Source organism: Hippopotamus amphibius, chromosome 6 (assembly GCF_030028045.1).
Source record: "Hippopotamus amphibius kiboko isolate mHipAmp2 chromosome 6, mHipAmp2.hap2, whole genome shotgun sequence".
Classification (NCBI taxonomy): Eukaryota; Metazoa; Chordata; class Mammalia; order Artiodactyla; family Hippopotamidae; genus Hippopotamus; species Hippopotamus amphibius.
This window is the reverse complement of record NC_080191.1, coordinates 75,586,380-75,610,582: the sequence shown is the minus strand read 5'-3', so window position 1 is coordinate 75,610,582 and position 24,203 is coordinate 75,586,380. Positions and strand designations below refer to the sequence as shown.

The 24,203-nt window shown below is 36.8% G+C and overlaps 1 protein-coding gene across 2 annotated transcripts in view; it reads left to right on the top strand.

Annotated features, from left to right (window-relative positions):
* RNGTT (RNA guanylyltransferase and 5'-phosphatase) overlaps window positions 1-24,203 on the top strand; it is a 219,499-nt gene that overhangs the window by 6,717 nt on the left and 188,579 nt on the right. For both annotated transcript variants that reach the window (XM_057738725.1, XM_057738726.1), the window contains exons 2-6: window positions 1,059-1,168; window positions 5,918-6,021; window positions 6,110-6,198; window positions 14,046-14,121; window positions 15,267-15,507. In XM_057738725.1, the coding sequence (XP_057594708.1) occupies window positions 1,059-1,168; window positions 5,918-6,021; window positions 6,110-6,198; window positions 14,046-14,121; window positions 15,267-15,507 (620 nt within the window). The remainder of the gene's footprint in view (window positions 1-1,058; window positions 1,169-5,917; window positions 6,022-6,109; window positions 6,199-14,045; window positions 14,122-15,266; window positions 15,508-24,203) is intronic.

Genomic DNA, 24,203 nt, shown 5'->3' with positions numbered 1-24,203 from the left:
AGGGCCAGGGAGATAAGGAGGAGCCAGTAAAGGAGGCTGAGGAGAGGCCAGACAGAGAGGAGGGGAAAGGAGGATGTAGTATCCTGGAAGCCATGTGAAAAAAGTGATTCAAGAGTTCCCTCTTAAGTCAAAAAATAATCAGTTGTTTGAGAATTGAGAATTGACCATTGGACTTAGCAATATGGAGGTTACTGGTGATCTTGAGTGGTTTTGCAGGAAATAAAAATAGAAAAAAATGATCTTTCTATAAATTTTGGTTAAAGCCTCTGGATAGATGTTAAGACTTCACTTAGATGTTGTTTTAGGTAGATATTTATTCTTATTGATTTTATAATGTAGATCAGCTAAAATAGGGGAAGTCATAAAATCAGTTTTAAAATCACCTATGTTTATATGGTGAAAAAAGGCCAAAGTCAGTCAGTCTTGCTGAAATGAGAATCACTGATAGTGGTTTGGAGAGTGATTTTGGTTAGTCTGCTTCTCAGAATGATCCTTCTCCTGAGATGTAGGATAAAGTAAGATGGAGAAAGTTCCAATTTCATGTTAAAAAATATGATAGGAATTTCAAAGAATTGATTGAATTCACTTCATTTTCAGTTTTCTAGCACTGTATCTTTAAAGGGTTAAGGCAATAACTTTTTTTTTTTTTTTTGGCACACGGGCTTAGTTGCTCCGTGGCATGTGGGATCTTCCTGGAGCTGGGATCGAACCCGTGACCTCTGCATTGGCAGGCAGATTCTTAACCATTGCGCCACCTAGGAAGCCCGAGGCAATAACTTTTTAATGTAGTGGTTTAGAACTTAAGAGTCTGTGGACGTTCCATTCACTGGTAGTTTTTCTTTTGCTCTTTTATTTGATTGTCAATTTCTAGAATTTATGTTGTCCTGAAAAGTTCCGAGGCAGTGCCTTTTGAACATCTAGTATAGGTTGAGAGTATTTCATGAACAGTTCCACGTAAAACATTGTGAAGAAAGTGATTTTGAGAATTGCTAATTATAGAGTTTTAACCTGGAACATTTTCATTAATGAAAATTATTACCTCTCTTCATGTTGTTTAGGAAGATTCTTACCTCTGAAGACAATGTTAGGACCAAGATACGACAGTCAAGTTGCTGAAGAAAATCGGTTCCATCCCAGTATGCTTTCAAATTATCTGAAGAGTCTAAAGGTAAGAAACAAAACATTTTTTAAAATTAATTAATTAATTTAATTGGCTGTATTGGGTCTTTTTAAGCTGTGCATGGGCTTTCTTTAGTTGCAGTGAGTGGGGGCTACTCTTCGTTGTGGTGTGGGGGCTACTCTTCGTTGTGGTGTGCGGGCTCCTCATTACTGTGGCTTCTCGTTGTGGAGCACAGGCTCTAGGCGCATGGGCTTCGGTAGTTCCAGCACATGGGCTCAATAGTTGTGGCTCATGGGCTCTAAAGCGCAGGCTCAGTAGTTGTGGTGCACGGGCTTAGTTGCTCTGCGGCATGTGGGATCTTCCTGGAGCAGGGATTGAACCCACGTCCCCTGCTTTAGCAGGCAGATTCTTAACCACTGCACCACCTAGGAAGCCCAACAAAACATTTTTGATATTGATTTAACATATTTTATCCCTTTCTTGTTCTTCAGGTGGCTTTTTAAAATAAAATTTTTTGCTTTGAAATAATTAATTGACTTGGAGGAAGTTGCAAAAATAGTACATACAGTCCTATGAACCCTTCCTCCAGTTTTTGCCAGTGGTGACATCTTATATGATTGTAGTACAATATCAAAAGCAGGAAATTGACATTGGTACCATACCTTTGACTAGATTGTAGACCTAGTTTAGTTTTTACCAGTTTTTTATATGCATTCATTTGTGTGTATTTGTGTATAGTTCTGTGCCGTTTGACCTAATGTATAGATTCATGATGGTAGGTACAGAACTATTCTTTCTCAACAGAGGAACTCCCTCATGCGACCCCTTTACACTCAGACCCTCTTCCCATCCCCGTCCCTGCAGGCTGGCAACTGCTAACTTGTTCTTCGTCTCTGTAATTTTATCTTTTTGTGAATGTTCTATAAATGGAACGAAACAGTATGTGACCTTTTGGGATTGACTTTTTTCACTAAGCATAATGTCCCTGAGGCCCATCGAAGTTTTTACATGAATCAACAAAAATTTTGTTCCTTTTAATTGCTGAATAGTGTTCAGTAGCATGGATGTTCCAGAGTTTTTTTTAACCATTCTCCTGCTGAATGGTTAAGTAACCATTTAGCACATTTGAGTGGTTTCCAGTTGTGGGGTATTGTGAATAAAGTTGCTGTGGATGTTCCTGTACAGGTGTTCATGGGTACATAAGTTTTCATTTCTTTCTGGAATGAATACCCAAGAGTATGATTGCTGAGTGCATGGTTAATTTTATAGGAAAGTGCCAAACTTTTTCTAAATGAAATGTAATTTTTAATATTATTCTGACATAATACTGACTGTAGAAGTTTGCTGGGGCTGCTCTAACACCAAAAACTGGGTGGCTTAAAATAGCAGACATTTATTTTCTAACAGTTCTGGAGGCTAGAAGTTCCACGGCAAGGTGTTGGCAAGGTTGGCTCTCCTGGAGGCCTGGAGGAGAACCTTTTCCACTCCTGTCCCCCAGCTGCCAGTGATTGCCAGCAGGCCTCAGTGTTCCTTGGCTTGCAGCAACTCAGTCGTCTCTGCCTTGTTCTTGACATTCTCCCTGTGTGTGTCAGTGTTCACATTTCCCTCTTATAAGGACACCCTAATCCAGTATGATCTCTCTCTTTTTTTTTTTTTGGCCTCACCATGTGGCTTGCAGAATCTTAGTTCCTCAACCAGGGTTTGAACCCGGGCCCTCGGCATTGAACCCTAACCACTGGACCTCCAGGGGTTTCCCCAGTGTGACCTCATCTTGATTGTATTTGCAAAGACCCTATAACCTTATTTCCAAATAAGGTCACATTCATAGGGACCAGGAGTTAGGACTTGGACATGTGTTTTTAGGGGGCAAAATTCAACCCATAACACCAACCATTGTTACTCTTCTAGCTTAGACTCTTGATGGTGTGTAGTCTGTTACTGTGTGCTCCGTTAGTGTGTTCGGCAAATATTGATGCCCATGAAGTGCAAGTCTCCTGTTATGGGATAGTAAAAATGCCACTTAATTTTTGATAACCTGTTACTTATCCCTATTCTCAGTGTAGTTTTTGGTCTTTGTTTATATCTTTTATTTTAGCTTACTTATAGACTTTTAATTTTTTTCATTGTCAATATACATATTGAAAATCATAGTTAACATTTTTAGAGCATTAAATATTTCCTAGGCAGGGCGCTAAGAGCTTGGGTTTAGAAGCCGGTTAGCCTGGATTTGAATACTGGCTTGCCACTCACAGCTTTGCGGTCAAGTTACATAAGTTCTTCATGCTTCAGTTTCCTCATTTGCAAATGAAGTTAGTGCATGTAAAGCACATAGAATAGTGCTTGGCACAGAGTAAGAACTTCCTTTAAATCTCACAACAGCCGTGTCAGGTGGACACTATTATTATCCTTATTGCAGGGATTGGGAATCTATAAGGAAAAATAATTATGTGTATGTAATATATATATGAGTATTTGTGTATACAGACAGATACATTCACACACAAACATGTTACTCACGCAGACACATCGCACACACAGACACACATTTACACACATACATATATATGGGCTCAGGGCAGCAAAGTCAAGCAATACAGTGTCTTGGTTTCCTTAGCTAAAGTATTTGTATGTATTTAGAAAATTGATGTTTTCTTGCTCATCTCCACTTTTCATTCACTTCTTATTTTGGACCAGGAGACAAACAAAATGGGTTCTAATTCTAACTCGTGAGAAGCTATATTATGGCATCTAAATCTTTGCATTTGGCAATACGTATCTTCACTGAAGAAGCTACGTGGGAAGAGAAGTAGGCCCAGGGGTGCAAATTGTAAAAAAATGCCATGAAAGATACATTTCCTGGGAAAGGGAAAGCTTGCTTGATTGGCAGAGATGTCTCTTATGCACGCATGAGCTAAGGAATCTGGAGAAATCTATAGAGCACATTAGGGCAGCTAGTTATATTTTAGAAACACACAATTTTGTCTGTTTGGTGATGCATGAAATTTAAATGCTTTTGCCATTTCCCCCTGCAACAACATAGTTGATTTATTATGTAGACCAGTCTCTTTTAGGCAAACTCAACAATAGGTACTCAAAAGCAGTAAGAGCAAAAAAGAGAAAAGTAGCAATTTAAAAAGTACAGGTTGTTTCTCACAATAAATGTTGGAGAGGGTGTGGAGAAAAGGGAACTCTCCTGCACTGTTGGTGGGAATGTAAGTTGGTACAGCCACTATGGAAAACAGTTTGGAGGTTCCTTAAAAAACTAAATATGGAACTACCACATGACCCAGTAATCCCACTACTGTGCATACACCCAGAGAAAACCATAATCCCAAAAGAAACATGTACCATAATGTTCATTACAGCACTATTTACAATAGCTAGGACATGGAAGCAACCTAAATGCCCATCAACAGATGAATGGATAAAGAAGATGTGACACATATATACAATGGAATATTACTCAGCCATAAAAAGGAATGAAATGGAGTTATTTGTAGTGGGGTGGATGGACCTAGAGTCTCATACAGAGCGAAGTAAGCCAGAAAGAGAAAAACAAATAACATATGCTAACTCATATATATGGAATCTAAAAAAAATGGTATTGATGAACCCAGTGACAGGTCAAGAATAAAAATGCAGATGCAGAGAATGGACTGGAGGACACAGGGTTGGGGGCGGCGAAGGGGAAGCTCGGACAAAGAGAGTAGCATAGACATATATACTCTACCAGCTGTAAAATAGACAGCTAGTGGGAAGTTGCTAACAAAGGAAGATCAACTCGGTGATGGGTGATGCCTTAGAGGGCCAGGACGGGGAGGGTGGGAGGGAGTCGTGGGAGGGAGGAGATATGGGGATATATGTATAAATACAGCTGATTGACTTTGGTGTAGCTCAAAAGCTGGTACAAGAGTGTAAAGCAATTATATTCCAATAAAGAGCTTAAAAAAAGAAAAGAAATATGTTAAAGAAAAGTACAGATTGTTTCTCTTGCCATTCTTCTCAGAAGGTACATGCTTCAGAATGAGGTGGAAGATGTTTGGATTAACTGTTGTTTTACTTGGCTCAGTTCCGGTGTGCATATCTTTCGAGGCTGAATGTGATTCTAGTTGTTGAAGATTTTTCAAACCTGTGGCCCCTTGAACACAAGCCAGCTACTTCAGTTACTGCTCAACAGAAAACATAATGATTTTTGTTCAATACAGGAAGAAAAACTGGCTGAGAAATGGGAGTAAGTCTTCAATGAGATGCACAAATACGGCCATGTATACTGTTTTTTATTGATTTTTTAAGGGATTTACAAGGGAATTTTGACTGTACACACTTTTTGCCCTGTGTACTCACTTCTGAATTTAACGGCCTTACGTGTGCTGTAGTGATGGCTGCTTGGTATGCTGGGTTGATGTGTGCCTGGAGCTTTGGTTGGGGTGTGTTTCAGATAGATGCTATCCGTGTTCTAGCCTAGTAAATCTAGGTGGAGTGACAGATGCAGAAAGCTACATCATTGTTTGCTCTTTTAGGTACAGTTTTGTAGTGTTGAAGTGGAGTTTGTTTTGCTTATGTTCTTGTTTCATCATTAGTTTGGGGGTTAATTGATTTTATTTAGTGCCTAAATTCTGTGTCTTGAATAAGACTAGGATAAGTGATACTTGCATTGTTAGTAGTTCATTGGCAGAGTGAACCTAAAGTTTCCCTCAGTATAGTTGAATGAACTGGCCTGGAATACTGCCATTTAGCCAACTTGTTTTGGTACAAATTCAGTTATTAGTAAATCTGTCCTTTTTTCTTTCTTCTAAGGTTAAAATGGGCTTATTGGTGGACCTGACAAATACTTCAAGATTCTATGACAGAAATGACATCGAAAAAGAAGGAATCAAATATATAAAACTTCAGTGTAAAGGGTAAGTCATATGTTAAGATTCTTTAATATTGAAACCCTTCGCTGAAATTTGTAATCTCTTTAAAAAAAAATTGTTTCTGTATTACTAGACATGGCGAGTGCCCTACAACGGAGAATACCGAGACATTTATTCGTCTGTGTGAGCGGTTTAATGAAAGAAACCCACCTGAACTTATAGGTATTTTTGGCTTTTCTTTACCAATGTTGAAAATTTTATTTTGTGATTGGGTTTTCATTCTCTTTTTTACAAGTGAGTTGATAGGGAAATTTTTTTTTTTTCTTTTTAAAGTCTTTACCAAGAAGTGTTTACTAAAGTAGTAGACTAACTTTTGTGAAATATAAAATAAATGTGTTTTTGTAATTTAAAAATTTTTCATGATAAAGCCCTAATTGCCTCTCTTCATTTGTACTGTTGGGAAACTGTATCTTAAACACTATATATTTTTTATAACTTTGAGTTTTATATTGTGTGTATCATTCTGAACCTTTCTCTTTTCACTCACTATTCTGTTTCTGGGAGTGATCCGTGGTGATGTATGTAATTGTTGTTTATTTGCTGCTGTGTAGTATTCTATCATATGAATATATTATAGTTTATCCACTCTCTTCTTGATGGACAGTTCTTTCAGCAGGTATTTATTGATTGCTACTCTTTGCTAGGTACACTCTCTTGGAATAGCTCAGGGACAAAACAGAAAAAGGGGAAGTGGGAGAAGGCAGCCAATAGATATAAAAGTAACAAATAAATAAATTTTCTTGAAATGATAATTACTTAAGGTGACATTTGGGTTATTTTCAGTTCTTTTTGCTATTACAAACAGTGTTGCTAGGAGTGGTCTTGTAGAATTTTTAAGGTTTTTGATTTTTAATTTTGGTTCTTTGTTCTTTCTGGTATTTATATTGACATCTGGTTTGAATTGAGGGTCCAATTTAAATGTTTTCTATATCATTTGTTTCAGCATAGTATGTTGAATAATTTTTTCGCCTGATAGATGCCATAAATTAATTTCTTATATGTAGTATTGGAAATTTTTTTCCAATTCATTTACCTTTTAATTTTTTTGGTAATATTTAAAAACTTGTTGTTAATGTATTTTCTTTTGTCATTTCTTCTTTTTTTAAATTTTATGCAGCTACTGTTTTCCCCATTAGAGAATTAACTGAAAAAATTTTAGAAATAGTAAAAAAGTTCAGGGGATATATTTGGACACAGATAAATAAGGAAACATCAGCAACTTTCCTGCAAACAAGCAATAACTAGTTAGAAAATATAGAGAATAGTCTCAGTCTTATTGTTACTAATATTGGCTAACATTTATTGAACATTTTCTCGCTGCTAGTCACTCTGTAATCATTTTACACACATTATCTCAGTGTCTTCTCAATACTATTAGGTAGATGTTATTGTCACCCCCATTTTATGATAAGAAACTGAGGCTTGGGAAGGTTAAGTGACTTGCTCAAGGTCACACACACAGTAGTAAGGGTTACAGCTTAGATCAGATCCTAAGATAAGATCTAAGAGTTGCAACTTAGATAAGATCTTAAGTACAGTTTAGAGTTTGCACTCTAAACCAGTTGTCCTCTGTAAAGTACAAAACACCAAGGAATAAAGTTATTAACAAATGTAGGAGTTCTTAATTAAGAAAATTGTACTTGGATGTTAGAAGACTTGAAGAAATGGAGAGACATTCATTGCTTCCAAATTAATTTCCAATATTTAATGTAATTTCCAAGTAGAATCCCAGTGAGACTTTGGAAGAATTACTGTGAAGTTAATTTCTATTTGTAAAGTCCACTGTCTCCATTAAGTCAATATTTATTGAGCACAGAAAACAATTATTTAGCAAACCAAATAGGCGAAATTATGAGCAGGAAAATTTTGAAAAACAAAAGTAATGAGGGAATTTTTCCCTACCAGTTACCCAAGCATATGATAAAGCAGTGAAAACCACAGTGGTTTCCTAGTGGTAGAGGTGTTTTTCACATCAAAGGGGGAAGGTGTGATTATTCAGCAAATGGTGTTGAGACAATTAGCCAACTGTATAATAAAATATATTTTATTTTTATTTTTTATTTTTTTAATTAAATTTTTGGCTGTGTTGGGTCTTAGTTATGGCATGCAAGATCTTTGTTGAGGCATGTGGGATCTTTTTCTTATGGCACATGGGCTTCTCTCTAGTTGTGGCTTGTGGGTTTTCTCTTCTCTAGTGGTGGTGTGCAGGCTCTGCAGTTGTGGCCCGCGGGCTCCAGAGCGTGTGGCCTCTGTAGTTTGTGGCACGCAGGCTCTCTAGTTGAGGTGTGAGAGCTCAATAGTTGTAGCGTGCGGGCTTAGTTGCCCTGTGGCATGTGGGATCTTAGTTCTCCGACCAGGGATGGAACCCGTCCCCTGGATTGCAAGGCGGATTCTTTACTGCTGGACCACCAGGGAAGTCTCAAGATATATTTTAGATGGATCAAATATTTTTGAAAGGACCCATAATAATATAGGAGAAATATAGGTCAGTATTTATTTAACTCTGAGGTGAGAAAGGATATTCCAAGTATATCATCAAAGGCAGAATGCATAAACAGGTATTTTTTATGACGTGTTCCTAGACCGCCTGCATCGGAATCACCTGAGGATGCTTATTAGAAGTGTATGTTTTAGGGCCCCGTACTGGACTTGTATAATCAAAAATTCTGAGAAGGAAGCCTAGGAAACTAATTTTTTTTTTTTTAAACAAGGGTCTTAGGTGATTTTTATGTACACTTTAATTTGAAAACTGCTGTCAAAAATTAAAATGTCTATTCCTGGAATAGTAACAGATGGAATTCATGAATGCTTATTATTTGCTTGGCAGACTTGGTGGGAAGCTCTAAATGAATGAATGAAGGAGTGAAGGAATGTAATCCTCATAACAACTCTGTGTAGTATGTGGTGGTATCCCTATTTCACAGATAAGAAAACTGAGTCTCAGAGAAATTAAGTATAGTTTTCCCACAGTCACGCATCTGATGAGTGTTTGAGCCAGGTTTGTAATCCATTTTCTGACTTTAACATCCAGATCTCTAGTTACTTGCTACACTGGTTTCTAGAGTGACCACATAAAAATGAAAAAAAAAAAAAAAGTTCCGCATTATAGAACACAACAGAAACAGAGCAAAAAGATATTTGACAGATTGGGAGCAATATTTGAAGCATATGTGACATAAAAAGTTAATGTTCTTGTATACAAAAAGATTTTATAATCCAACAGGCAAAAGAAGCATTCATCTATAGAAGAATCTGGAAAACAAAGAAAATGCAATATAAAAGAAATGAATTGTGAATAGCCAAGAAACATGGCTATCTTAAATCTCTCTGATTCTCTCTTTTTTAATACTATCAGTTTGCTGGAGAAACCAGGTCATTTGTCCTATAAAGTATTACATTATCTGGATTTACCTGGGTGCTTCCTCATGGTATTAGTTAACTTTTTCCTTTGTCTTCTGTTTGTCCTGTAAACTGGTAGTTAAATTGAGAGGTATGCTTATATATTTTGGCAAGCATACTTCACAGTTGGCCTTGTATGGTTCCTTTCACACCACATCAGGAAGCACGTCATGTCTGGTACGAAGATGATTAAGTGGGTTCGGATGGTAGCATCTTGTCTCCTCTGTTATAGACTTTTTCATCTGTCTTTTACCTAATGATTTTATTATCCATTGATGGTTGTTGCCTTCACCCAGTATTTCCTTAGGGGTTGCAAAGCAGTGATTTTTCTGATCATCTTATCTCTTCATGGGTTAGCTGGAATTCTTCTTTAGTAAAGAACTATTCTTTCTCAACAGTTTGATTATCCTGAGATGCAGCTTGTGTTGGAAAGGCAAGTTAAATGTCTGATTCTCTTTTTTCTTAATCTCCAGAATGATGAATTGGTATTCATTGTTACCAGTTGCTCCGATCTAGGCCAGTGGGAGCCCCTTCAAGTTGATTTCTGTATCCTTTTGATAGCACCCCATCCGTCTCTGATGGTTTCCTTGTTTTCTAGTACATGTTTTCCAGACCTGGAATCAGTTATTTCTCTAAGGAGCCTGGTTCCTTTAAATGGAAAGTAGTATTTAGAGTTAATCTGGGTGTAGAGAGCATTCCATAATTAAACACAGTAACATTTCTGCAGTTAAATACATGAATATTCATTCACACTAAATGGGAAAAATAGACTATAAATAAGGTTACATCAGTTCAGGTCAGGTTTTGTCCCAAAATCATCTACCAAAAAATCTTAATTTTTTTTAGAGATTTTTTGAAATTATGATTACAAATAAGAGATTATGGAACTATAGTTCATTTGTTTATATGTACAGAAAGAAGTAACTTTTGAGGATAAGAATTTTGTGGAATGGAGAGATAAAAAAGTCTGTTTTGTGTTAAAAGAGAAATGGCTGATTTCTTGGTAAATGGTAGACTACGTATAATAGATACGTAGATAAATTAATGCCTCTAATTACTTTAGGTGTTTCTAGTTATAAATACATGGACCAGGGCTTCCTTGCTGGTGCAGTGGTTAAAAATCCCCCTGCTAATACAGGGGACACGGGTTCGATCCCTGGGCCGGGAAGATCCCCCATGCTATGGGCAACTAAGCCTGTGTGCCACAGCTACTGAGGCTGCGAGCCACAACTATTGAGCCCATGTGCCACAACTATTGAAGCCCACATGCCTAGAGCCCATGCTGCGCAACAAGAAAAGCCTGCACATTGCAGTGAAGAGTAGCCCCCGCTCACTGCAACTAGAGAAAGCCCATGTGCAACAACAAAGACCCAACTCAGCCAATAGATAAATAAAACAAATAAATTTATATAAAAAAAACAAAACAAAAACAAAGTTCTTAAAAAAAAAAAGTACATGGGCCAGATTGGTGAGTGTATATTTTCATGAGTAGCACAGGTGTATTTTGGTAAGAAACATTGCTTTTGATTAAATAAAAATATTTAAGATAATTTGGCACATAATTTCTTAATAATTATTAATTTTCTGTCTTTTTTTTTTTTCCCCGCTCATTTAGACTAGGGATGTCTCAACCTCAGCACTGTTGGCATTTTGAATTGGATAAATCGTTATTTTGGGGGACTCTCCTGTGCACTGTAGGATGTTTAACAGTGTTCCTGGCCTCTACCCACTGGGTGTTAGTGCTACCCCACCAACTGTGACAATTAAAATTGTCTCCTGACATTGCCAGATGTCCTCTGGGGAGGGGGCTGGGCAAAACACCCCCAGCTGAGAACCATTTATTTAGACTCATCAGATAAATTTTGGATACTAAAAATTAATTTATCTGACTAGTGAGATTGAAAGGAAATTGTGTATATTGAGATCAGGTTTTATTTAAAAAGATATGTTGCCACCAACTCTTTATAAGTCACCTCTTCCTAATTTATACTTATATTCCAATATGTGTATTTCTATAGTTATAGCTCATCTTTCTCTTCTTTTGTTGGGGAGAGGGTTTCCTTTCTTGATTTGATTTTAAAAGAGCTATCGTTTTCCCTTAGTTTGTAGATTGATGTTCATATTTTTTGAAATGTTATATAAATTTCATTATATTAGCTTACTTAGAGAGTGAAGGCAAATTTGAGTAAGAAGTGACTTGAAATAGTTAATAGTGAGCTAACCTTTAGTTATAAACTGTGCTTTACTTACCACTAGGTGGACCCATTCTCATAGTAAACGGAGGAAAACTGAAACAAATCAAAAAAACCAAAAAAAACCCCAAAGAATGCTTTTTTCTTTTTAATATTGAAGATGAATCAAACTAGATTTGTAATATACTTATTTAATGGAATTAAAAAAAAAAGTCAAATCTTCCAAATTTTTCTGTAGAGATTTGTTTTGATGAAGGTTTTTGTAACTTATCTTACTTAACCCTTATCTTAGTTTAAAAATCCAGTCATCTGTGAATATTTTAAAGTATAACATAATAAACTAAAACTTTACGTAGTTGTATAACAAAGAATATCAAAATAGCACTGGTACTTTCTTAAATTGTATATCATCACATCAGTTAAGCAGCTTTTCTTACAGCACACTGGAGGTGATGAATTTATAGAGTGTTGTGATTATAGCAATTATTTCTAAGGGGTATCTTTTTCTGATCAATGCTGATCTCTTTATTTTTTTGTCTCAACTTCATTTTGGTTATGTCATTGTTCTCTATTACTGTCAGCCTCTGTGATTTAACCAGGTCCTTCTCAGCCTGTAAACCTGAGCCTCTTGTATTAAAATATCACCCCCCCCCCAAAAAAAAACCCACAGCCCACACCTTTCTGTTTTATATTTCCCCTTCCCAACCGAATTTCCAGAAGATTGATACTTGAATCCATTTATTCCCATTCATGTTGTTGCAATCTGGAGTCCTCTTCTGCACTCTTAAACAAATAGTGACTTTCAGTTCCAGTCATTATGTGACATTTAAACAGTTGGACACTCCTGTCTTGGAACTTCCTCTTTTGCTGGTGAACATGACCCCATGTTCATGCTCTCTCTGTTTTCTTGACCCCGAGATTGTTCATTTTTAGTCTTTTTTTATGCCCTCCCATCCCCCATCTTATTCTTGAAAGGTTAGTTTTCCTCAGATTCCATCCTTAATTATCTTCTCTTGTTCTGTTGATACTTACCCGTTCTTAGTGATTTTGTCCACACCACAGACCCCTCTGTAGTTGCCCATATGCTGATTATTCTTGAATCCACAACTCCAGCTAGATCTCTCTGTGAAGCTCTTAACCCTTATTTCCAAATATTTGTAAGTCTCATAAGAACCTTAAACTCAGCATGTCCAGCTGTACTCATTGCATTGCCTGAAAGACTGATGTAAACTCCTGCACTTGCTAACCTGGTAAATGGTGCCATTGCCCAAATAGTCCCTCAAGTCAAAAACCAAAGACTCCTACATCTTTTCTCTGTGTTGACGGTTATTCACCCCTCAGATTCTCCCTAAAATGTTTCTTTCACCTGCCTCTCCTTGTTATTCCCATCATCGTGACCCTTGTCATTCAGACCCTCATCTCACAAAGAAATTACTGGGATGGCTTCCTTACTAGTTTTCTCGCTTCATCGATACTCCCTCTCTGTTTTACATTGTGCTGCCATTGAAGTGGGTTTTCTAAAGCGTGATCATTTGATACTGTACACCAAGCTGTTTTTTCAAAATAGTTAAAATGATTTGTAAATGCAGTCAGTTTTAGAATGTATGAAATTCATTTGCAGCTTTTCAGAATATAGAGACAGGACCACACTGATCTTAAATATGTCTTTAAAAAACAACAAAAATCATTTTCTTTTTCTCAGCAGGTTTTTCTTCTAAAAGTTTATTTTGAAAGACTACGAGCTAATGTAAAGATAGTCAGTTTGTTCTAGGGAACTTTATTTTTATTGTACTGTATATCCATGAGTTAGTTATTTTCCGTATCCAGTCAAATGGCCTGCGTTTGCGTGTGTGCTTGTGTGCGCACGCGCATATGTGTGTATGTCCTTTAGAGCAGTGGTTTGCCAACCTTTTTGGCATCCGGGACCAGTTTCACGGAAGTCAGTTTTTCCACTCAGGGGGCAAGGATGGTTCAGGCGGTAATGTGAGCGATGGGGAATAGCAGATAAACCTTTGTTTGCTCACCTTCTGCTGTGTGGCACAGTTCCTAACAGGCCATGGACCGGTGCTGGTCTGCGGCCTGGGGGTTGGGGACCCCTGCTGTAGAGTTGTGTGTTTGATGAAATACCTCTTTATTTAAAATGCTTGGAATCTTTTAGTTTTAAGGTAAAACTTTAGACCTTAGAAACAATTCTAACTAATAAATCAATGTTATATTTAAACTTCCAGCTAGTGCTGTGTTATATTCTAAGCAATTTAAGCTGACAGGTTGAATAGTTATAAAGGAGGGCCAAGCTTTAAAAATGTAGTTATTTTATAAAATGATTGAAATGTTTTGATTGCAGGTTGGGATATTAAAATAAAATGTGACCTCTGAAGTGACTTATTAATTTTAAATAAAAACTGCTTTATTTTCTAGGTGTTCATTGTACCCATGGTTTCAATCGCACTGGTTTCCTCATATGTGCCTTCTTGGTGGAGAAAATGGATTGGAGGTTTGTTGTTTCTTGTTATAATGGAAGAAGACATATTTATGAATTGATAAAAATTTGTATTGATTTTTCAGTTTTAGCATTTTATATTGCCAGGTTCTTGGTGAAGCCTTGAGTGATGTGATTCGACTGGTTTTCATTTTAGATTTGGTTACTCTGTAGAAAACCATTCATTACCTGGTGTTTCCTACTAAGGAGCACTTTGAGTGCTTATGGACCCCATACACTATTCATTTTCTTTTCCACATTTTTTTTTTCACGTCTTACAGAATTAGAGACAAGTTCTCGTAATAAATGTTTTCACCTTGGAGGTTACTATTTTTAGTAGTACCTTTTTAAAACAGCTGTTGAGTTGGAGGAAAAACTCAAGTGCTGTATGGAAAAGGTATTTTTGGGACAGTGTTACTATGTTTAAACCAATCAGCATGTCTTTATGAGCAGCTGTTATTTGTAAAGTGTCTTTAGATCTTGAGAGATTAGAGAATGGGATGTTACTAACTGAATTTCCTCATTTACTTTGAAGGTAATTACTTTCGTTTACAAAGCCTTTCATGCAGTAGATCCTTCTCTGAATATAATCAGCTGAAGTGCACATGTGATTGTATATTTTCCTTTTCATTCATCCTTGGTGGTTGTCTACTGCATTCACTTCTGGCTCTGCCTTTCTGGCCTTTCAGATGCTCTACATGATAGGTAATGCTACACGATACAGACTCCTATGTCAGACTCAACCTGTCTCTGATGACTTATGCTCTTAATGCCTGGGTCTGTTGAAAGTTCCTGAAAAACCAGCATGCTTTTACTTTATTTTCATATTGCTATTCACATTTCTTTGACTGATGTTTTTGCTAAGTCAGACCTCAACCTTGAAGAGTTTACTTAAATTCTTTACAGGCTCTACCCAGGTCTCATCTATACACTCATTGCAGTTTACCTCTAGAGTTTAGCAAATATCCATGTACTTACGTTAAAAGTGTTGCAGGATGAATTTGTCTCTTAATAGATTGAATGCCTTGAGAGTGGGGACTGTGATTTGTCCATTTTATAAAACCTCTATTATGCTTTGCCTTAAATATAATATGTGAATTTTGATAAATCTGCATAAATGGAGAATAGTGAAGAAATTGTGTGGTGTTTATTTTCCATAGTATTGAAGCAGCAGTTGCTACCTTTGCTCAAGCCAGACCACCAGGAATTTATAAGGGTGATTATTTGAAAGAACTTTTTCGTCGCTATGGTGATATAGAGGAAGCACCACCCCCACCTCTGTTGCCAGATTGGTGTTTTGAGGATGATGAGGATGAAGATGAAGACGAGGATGGAAAAAAGGAATCAGAACCTGGGTCAAGTGCCTCCTTTGGCAAAAGGAGAAAAGAACGTTTAAAACTGGTAATGTTTAAGTATATTATTACAGTCTTTACCTTTTTCTTCTACAGGTTGATTGGAATTTATACAAATGGAATGCTAACTATGTTTGTTTAGCTAGATTTATAAGGTGATTTCATTCTGGTTACTTCTGAAGACTCTTGATAGCCATGGATCTTTGCCTTAGAAGAAGAGTTTCAGTTATATAAATTCATCCTGCTTTTGTTTCTTTGGTAAACCAAATAACTCTTAGATGTTAGATTGAGAATTTACTGTTTCTTTGCAAAGTATTGTGAGAGTCCAGCTAAATATTGAGTGAAAGTTTTTATTAATGCTTTGTAATTGTCCCATAGTTAAAATAACTTTACATATAAATTCTGCTCCTTTCCATGGGTGATGTTTTCATATTTTTCTGTAAAGTTAAACTCAGAAGATTCTGATTTCTTCTATAGCCAACTCCAGTTAGTTTTCTAGAAATAAAAGGCCTAACAAAAAACATTAGGCGTTACCTTCTTTTCTTGGGAGGATAGGAGAGATGTTGAGAAGAAAAATGCTGGTTGTTCTTGTACATACACAAGCGTATGGTGTAGGCCAAAGAGGAACGTTAGGGAAAGTGTGGTGGTAATTAATTATTAATAAAGTTAATAATTAAGGTGTGTGGGATATCATGGTTGAGGAGTAAACCCCACAACTCATTTATTAGTAGGCATTGATTCAGAGGCAAGGAAGAAAATGCCTTGTTATTGTAAATAATAAAACACAGTTATTTGAGGCTTAAAAGAAAAGGCTCTTGTTTGAAAAACATTGTTTTAATATGTATTTATACATTTCAAACTTCAAGACTCAGCGGCTACTGAAAGTGTGAACTATTTTGAAGCATGGAAATAATTTCAAAAATAACTTATTTTTTAAATCTAACTCATTTTCTGGATTTAGATATCTGAAATTACTGAATCACATATCTAGAAAAATAAGAATCACATTCTAAAGAAAGCCTAATAGCATAGTATAACATATAGATGATTACCTTCTTATCGCTTTTGTGAGGGAATTCAACTGTATTTTTCAAGAATAACATTAATCATGAGCATATGCTTAATGTATTTTTGAATTATGGTCTAGTATTTGAATGTGTAAAAGTTTAAAACAAGCAGTTACTATTTTTACAAAATGGGGTCAAGTTTGCAGCATTTGTTTTTCTTCGCCAGTAGAAAGTGTCTTAAAAATGACATTTATTTTATAATATTAAGTACCATTAAGTCCCTACAATTGCAGATGAGCTCCAGTATCATTAAGAAGAAACTAGCCAAGATGAACATGTTTCTTTAGGGTAATAAATGACATATAAAATCCCAAATCTAGTTTCTCCTGTTTTGTTTTGTCTGTTACTAAGAGGAGGAGTGTTTAAAAATTCCCACTATGATTGTGGACTTACCTATTTCTCCTTTTAGTTCTGTCAGATTTTGCTTTATATATTTTGAGGTGATATTTTGTTTATACAAATATGTGTAAAATACTATTTTATCTTTATAATGTTTTAACTTTTAGCATTGTAAAATATCTGATATTAGTAAGATTGACTGTACTCGTGTTCTTTTGGATAGTATTTGTATGGAAGACCTTTTATCTGTCTTTTTACTTTCAGCCTTTATTAGTCCTTTATTTAAAGTATGAATCTCATAAGCATCATGTTGCTGGGCTTTGTTTACCTAGTTAACAGTTTTTACCTTACTGGAGTATTTAGTCTATGTACGTTTATTTTTCTGATATAATTTAAACTTAACTGTCTCACTATTTTGTTGTTGTTTTTTATCCCACTTGAGGGATGGTCCCTTTTATCTTCTTTTCTTGCCTTTTTCGTGTTTAATTGTTTTTATTGTTTTGTTACCCCATCCCATTGCTTGTTATACATTCCTTTACTGTTTTTTTAGTGGTTACCCAAGAGTTCAGTATGCATCTTTGACTGCTGAAGTCTGGTAAATGTTAGTACTTAAGCCACTTTTTAGATAATGCTAGAATCCGAGAACTTTTGAGTCCATTGATCTCTTCCTGCCCTTTGTGTATTGTGTATTTCAGTTCTCTCTATGCTTTAAATCCCATAAAACATCACCATCATCATCATCATGCAGTTAATATTCATTAGATATACCCACATATTTATCCTTTCTGGTGCTCTTCATTACTTTTTGTATTTTTGTGGTTCCATTTGCATAGTTTTCCTTCTAGCTGAAGAGCTGTCTTCAGTATTTTCTTTAATGTGGGTCTGCTGTGACACATTCTTTCAGCATTTGTGTGAAAATGTCTTTATATTTCCCATTTTAAAGAACAGTTGTTCTTCAAAACCCAGATTCTAGAATTCTGGGTTGGCATCTTGAAGATATAGTTCCATAGTTCATTTCTGTTGAGAAGTTACTTCTTTGAAGATAATTTCTTTTTGGTTTTGATTTTCAACAGTTTTACTATGATGTTTCTGCCTGTGGTTTTCTTTGTATTTTTCCTGCTTCTTACTTACAGTGATTCTTAAATCTATGATTGGATTTTTTTTTTTATCAGTTTTAGATAATTCCTGACCATTATCTCTTCAAATGCTGTTTTAGATTAATTCTTTCTCCTTTTTCCTTCTATCCAATAGACCTTTTAAATTTTATTATTTTTCAAAATGTCTCTTATGTTCTTTTGGTATTCTCCACCCTTTTGTTTCATTTTTTTCAGTCTGGATATTTTCTTCTGACCTATATTCCAGTGTATTAATTCTCTCTTTAGCTTTGTCTAAGCTGCTGTTAAATGCATCCATTGAGTACTTAATTTCAGTTATTTGACTTTCACTTCTGGAATTTCGGTTTGAGTATTAAAATAACTTTAATTTCTCTGCTGGAATTCTGCATCTTGTCATTTAGGTTTTTAAATTTATTAAGCCTATTTTATTTTATTTTATTTTATTTTATTATTTTTTAACTTTTTGGCCATGTGGCTTGTGGGATCTTAGTTCCCCAACCAGAGACTGAACCCTGGCCAACGGCTGTGAAAGTGCTGAGTCCTAACCACTGGACTGCCAGGAAACTCCCTATTAAGCCTATTTTAAAGCCTAGGTCAGATAACTCTAATATGTGGGTATCCTCTGGATCCTTTTTCTTTTTTTTTTTTTAGGCGCACGGGCTTAGTTGCTCCATGGCATGTGGAATCTTCCCAGGGCAGGGCTCGAACCCATGTCCCCTGCATTGGCAGGCAGATTCTTTACCACTGCGCCACCTAGGAAGTCCTGGATCCTTTTTTTAGTTTTTCTTCTTGTGTCCTTTTGATTTCTAGGCAGTTGTAGTTTTTTTTTTTTTTTCCCCTTTTCCTTTCCATACCTGGGTGTTTCTGCTTACTAGACATTATGTATGAAAAGTTGTGGAAATAATTTGAGGCTCTGTGTCCTGTTTTCTTCCTTCAGAAAAGATTTAGTTTTGCTTCTACACAGGATTAGGTGTAGAACATCTTAACTCAGTCAAGAATTGAAGTATTTGAAAGCTAGACTTCAGTTTTGGTCTGTTTTTGACTCACCACAATTCCTGGAATATGGCCCCTTGAAAATTCTAACTGAAAACTTGGAGAATTAAGGAGGACCCCTCCTCCTTGGTGGCCTGGTACTCCAATTTTTGTTCTCCCATTCTTGTGTTAAATGCTGAAAGTCCTGTTGAGTTTCATAGCCCTTCAGCTACCATTTTTGAAACAATGCCTTTAGAGGAAAATCCCAAAGGAGAAAAGCTATACCAGATGTCTGTCTCCTCTCTCTGGGCTTCCCTTCCTTCTGAGTTCTTGGTCCTTCGGGTCCTTACTGCCTTTCTAATTCTCTGATATGTTAAAAGAGGTGCTTTTAACATTTTTGTCTAGCATTTTCTCATGGCTGCAAATTTGGTCTAAATAAGCTAGTCTGCCATTGCTAAAAGCAGAAAGCTTCCCTTCTGTGTTTTTGGAGAAAGTAGTTAGATTTGATTTCTGACTGACAATGAGGATATGGTAATTTTCAAGAATATTTGTGGTTATGCTTCCTAAGGTAGAGTTATGAAAAAAGAATGTTCTGAAGACTTATGCATTTTGGTAGGTTTTTCCTCTTTTCAAATCATAGCTAGTAGATACTAAAATTATTAAATATGTTTTTTATTTATAAAAATAATATACTGACATTAAAGTTTGAAAACAAATAATCATTCAACTTTTACCTTACCACTAGCATTTTTATTATCTTAAAAGAATTTCTCCCCAATTGCTTACCTATCTATATATCTGTCTCTTTAATTTAAAAGTGTACACACATGACATACAATCAATTTTCTTTGTAAAATTAAAATGTGAACATCTAGAAGTATATAGGGTAAGAATCGAAGTTATCTCTTTTCTTTGTACATACAGAGCTATCTCATTCTTTTTAGCTAGCACCAGAGAGAATAGTTTGTAAAAAGCAAACAGAACATTTCTTTAGAAGACAAGAGAGGATATCAGTCCATAAAATAATGGCAGGCTATTATGACGGAGAGTCAGTTAAAGACCTTAGAAAAAAGTCAGTAGTTGGGTTGGATAGCAAACTGAAGTTAGGTGTGGAGAAAATTATCAAGCTGCAAGATCTAGCTAAGAAATTCTTCCTGGATGTAGCACAAAAGGACAAAGAAATATGAAAAATAGTTTAGAGGTATGTAGTGATCTATGTGGGTGATTTAATAGTATGATAAGTCACAGAGGGGACAAATACAGTAAGGATAGAAAGTGTTCATCTGAGGATTATTTTCTGTGGTACAGCAGGGCCAGGTCAGACTAGTGATTTTAAGTAGCTAATAGGAGGTGAGAAGAAGGAGACAGTTGTTTTAGGGGTCCTCAGTACCACCCTTGCTTTTGGAGGTTCGCTAGGACTCAGCCTATAGTTGTACTCACAGCTAAGATTTAACACAGCAGTGTACTAAGGATATCCAGTTGGGTCATAAGGGAAAGAGACAAGTGGAGTTTTGAGGAGTCCATGTGCAGGCTTCCTTATGCTTTCTCTTTCCCATGAGGGGTCGTGTGGAGCTCACTTTTCTCACAGCAGTGAAGTGCATCGGTGCATGTGTGATGTTTCTGTCTAGGGAAGCTCGTTAGAGTCTCATTGCCCAAGGTTTTTATTTATGGTTAGTCATGTAGGCAGCCTGTGCTTAGCGTGTATCAATATTCCAGAATCCCAGAAGGAAAGCATTTGTTTAGCATAAACTGTGTTGTCTGTTCAAATGATTTAGGCATGACGAACCAGCCTTATCAGTTGACTGAGAATGCTGAAAGTCGTGTTCCCAGATGCCATCCAGGGGCCAGCCTTGCAAGTAGTCCTGTTATGTTAGCTCTTTTTTGAACACTGGTACAGACTATTCGAGTAGTTTGGTTATGATTAAAAAGGGTAACTAAAAAAAAAAAAGGTACCGATGAATCCAGTGACAAGACAAGAATAAAGATGCAGATGCAGAGAATGGACTGGAGGACACAGGGTTGGGGGGGCGGGGGGCAAAGGGGAAGCTGGGACGAAGTGAGAGAGTAGCATAGACATATATATACTACCAACTGTAAGGTAGATAGCTAGTGGGAAGTTGCTGTATAACAAAGGGAGATCAACTCGATGATGGGTGATGCCTCAGAGGACCAGAACGGGGCGGGTGGCGGGAAGTTGCGGGAGGGAGGGGATATGGGGATGTGTGTATAAATACAGCTGATTGACTTTGGTGTACCTCATAAGCTGGTACAAGAGTGTAAAGCAATTATATTCCAATAAAGAGCTTAAAAAAAAAGGTAACTAAGGGTAATTCCTGGATGCAGACATATTCAGAAAAGGCTTGTTAGTGTGGAATAAACTCAAGCATATCTATTACTTGAGCATAAGGAGCAAGTGGAGTCCATGAAGTTGAAATTAAATGAAATGATAGAGGAATAAATGATAGAGCAGTTTCTGAGGAGATTAAAGGGAGTGGAGTTCAGGAGCAGAGAAACAGGTCTTCAACAAGAGGAGGGAAATCTCATCCTTAGCTCTGAGATTGTGATTTTTCCTCAGTAAATTTCAGCTGCTTATGTGTGGAAGTGGAGACTAATGGTAGGTTGATACAAAGTTGGGTATATTTAGTATGGGTGTGATGGAAGGTTAGGAGGGTAAGGGGTACTGAGGATATCAGGTGAAGAGTAATTGAAGTAATCAGTGATAGGCTCTAGATTGAATAGGAAGTAAGGTCAAGATGGAGGAGCTGTTAGACTGGAAAGGGAGGAGTGAAGGATTGTTGGTCTTGGTGAAATTGAAAAGTGAGCCAAGTGAGAGTAAACAAGTCAAGCTATTTAACAAAAGAGGTCAGAGAAGCATATTGGCTTTATAGTGTTACTCAATCAATATGAATTGAATTGATGAATTGAAAGGTGGAACAGTCTGGAATGATGATGGTATGGCCATGGAACAGGTTGTTCAAGTTAAGCAAAGGTGAGGATCATTAAAAATGAAATTACTGAGCTGTGAAGCTTCGGTTGTTTGATGGGTCAAGTTATCTCAGTGGATGTTCATGTTACCAATATAATGATAGAAGTTACCATGGAGAGAAATGCTGATTGTTCTGATAAATGTGCGGAAATGACCAGAGGTCAACATATGAAGGAGAGAGCATTTTATTAGTTTAGATTATCTGGTTGCAGGTAACAAACTAACTCAAACTAGCTTACGTAATAAGAGGAATTTATTACGAGTAAATGAGTGCCACTCAAGCACAGGAATATAGCTGATTCCTTGTTTACCTAGGATATTTAATTGTCCTACCTCTTCTAAGCTTACATGTTATAATTTTAGCCATAGGCAGAAACTTTCACTCTCTGAGTCCAAATTCCAGGTTACCAGAAGAGAGAACCTGATAGGTTCAGATAGAGTTAGGGGTTCACTGATGCTCCCATCAACTTTGATGGAAGTGGAGTGTTATCTTAATGTCATGTAACATGGTTTATAGGGTCCTGTCCTTGGGGTGGGGAAGGCATCGCATCCACAAAGAGAGCTGTTGTGCAACCAGCCACAGTGGATGTCTGCTCTGTTTGACATCTAGCTGAGTGATATGGGTGAATGAGTTAGTCTGAATGGAAGAGGAGCTTTTGAAAGAGGCCAGGAAAGCAGTGAGGATATGAGAGAATTGTTTATACTACCCCCATGGGACTTGGGCAGTGGGAGAATGAGTAGCTTTCATTTAAAAGTGAGTGGTCTTCTTGGTGGAGAGATAACTTTTAGTTAAGACACAGGGTACAGGGGTTTCATGAAAAAGGTTGGATTTACAGTTAAGGTTATTATTTGTGAAAAAGAGATTCCAGGGTTTACATTGGAACTCTTTGGGAAGGTGATTAATGATAAGAGGAACCAAGAAGGGACTCCAGAGCAATGAGGACAAGACCATCAGAGAGGAAAGGTGACTGGAGAGTTGAATTTTGGGTAATGGCAGCAGTACAGTTGACAGGGATGACAAGTGTAGATGTAATTAATTGGCAGATTCACAGTTGGAAAGCTTTTGCTTGCCTTTTATTTCAGTTGAGGTTGAAGATAGTTAACAGAAGCAATCCAAGAGTGATTCATTCTTTGTAACTCTCATCTCTTTTTTTTTTTTTTTCCTTAGGAATCTTCCCATGGCAGGGCTCGAACCCGTGTCCCCTGCATTGGCAGGTGGATTCTTTACCACTGCGCCATCTAGGCAGTCCCTAACTCTCATCTCTTAACGCAAATGGAGTTATTTTGATTTGAGTTTATTTTTGTTAGAGGTTCTCTTTCCTGACCCTTGTATTGGTATAACTATGATTTGAAGCAGTGTACTCCTTGTAGTTCATTATGATAGTTTTTTTTTGATAGTTTTTTTTTTTAATTTATTTTTTTAGCTGCATTGGGTCTTCGTTGCTGTGTGTGGGCTTTCTCTAGTTGTGGCGAGCAGGGGCTACTCTTCGTTGCAGTGCATGGGCATCTCTTTGTGGTGGCTTCTTCTGTTGCAGAGCATGGGCTCTAGGTGTGTGGGCTTCAGTAGTTGTGGCATGTGGGCTCAAGAGTTGTGGCACACGGGCTTAGTTGCTCCGAGGCATGTGGGATCTTCCCCAACCGGGGCTTGAACCCATGTCTGCTGCCCTAGCAGGCAGATTCTTAACCACTGCACAACCAGGGAAGTCCCGTGATAGTTCTTTTGTGGTTTATAACAATGGTACATGTCTTGTACTTGGTCCTGGTACTCGTTAGACACCTTTATTCATCTTTTGAGCACATGCTATTATTACTGAGTTAAAAGAGCATGACTTACAGGTGTTGTTGCTTGCTCCTTTGAATTGGTGTCTGGGATCATCTCTGAGTAAATCTACTAATGCACTTTCTTCATTACTAAAATGTACTAATTATCCATCACATATGTACTTGGCTTACTCTTTTTACACACGCACATGCTCCTCTCCTTTCACATATAAGTTGCCTCCCATCTTCTACAACAATTTCCTCAATTTACATCTAATCAATCACTCATTCCTTTTGTCCTGTTTGGGATAGCCATGCAAATTTCCATTTTAAGGCTGACAAGACTCTGTTTATGAAACACACATCTTTCATTATATATTATCTCATTTTTACTTTTGATTTTTCTTTAGTCCCACAGACTAAAATGGTAATTTGTTAAAAAAAAAAGTGAAGGTAAATGTTAGTTACTTTAAAACCCAGTTATAGTATGTTTGAAAATAGTTCC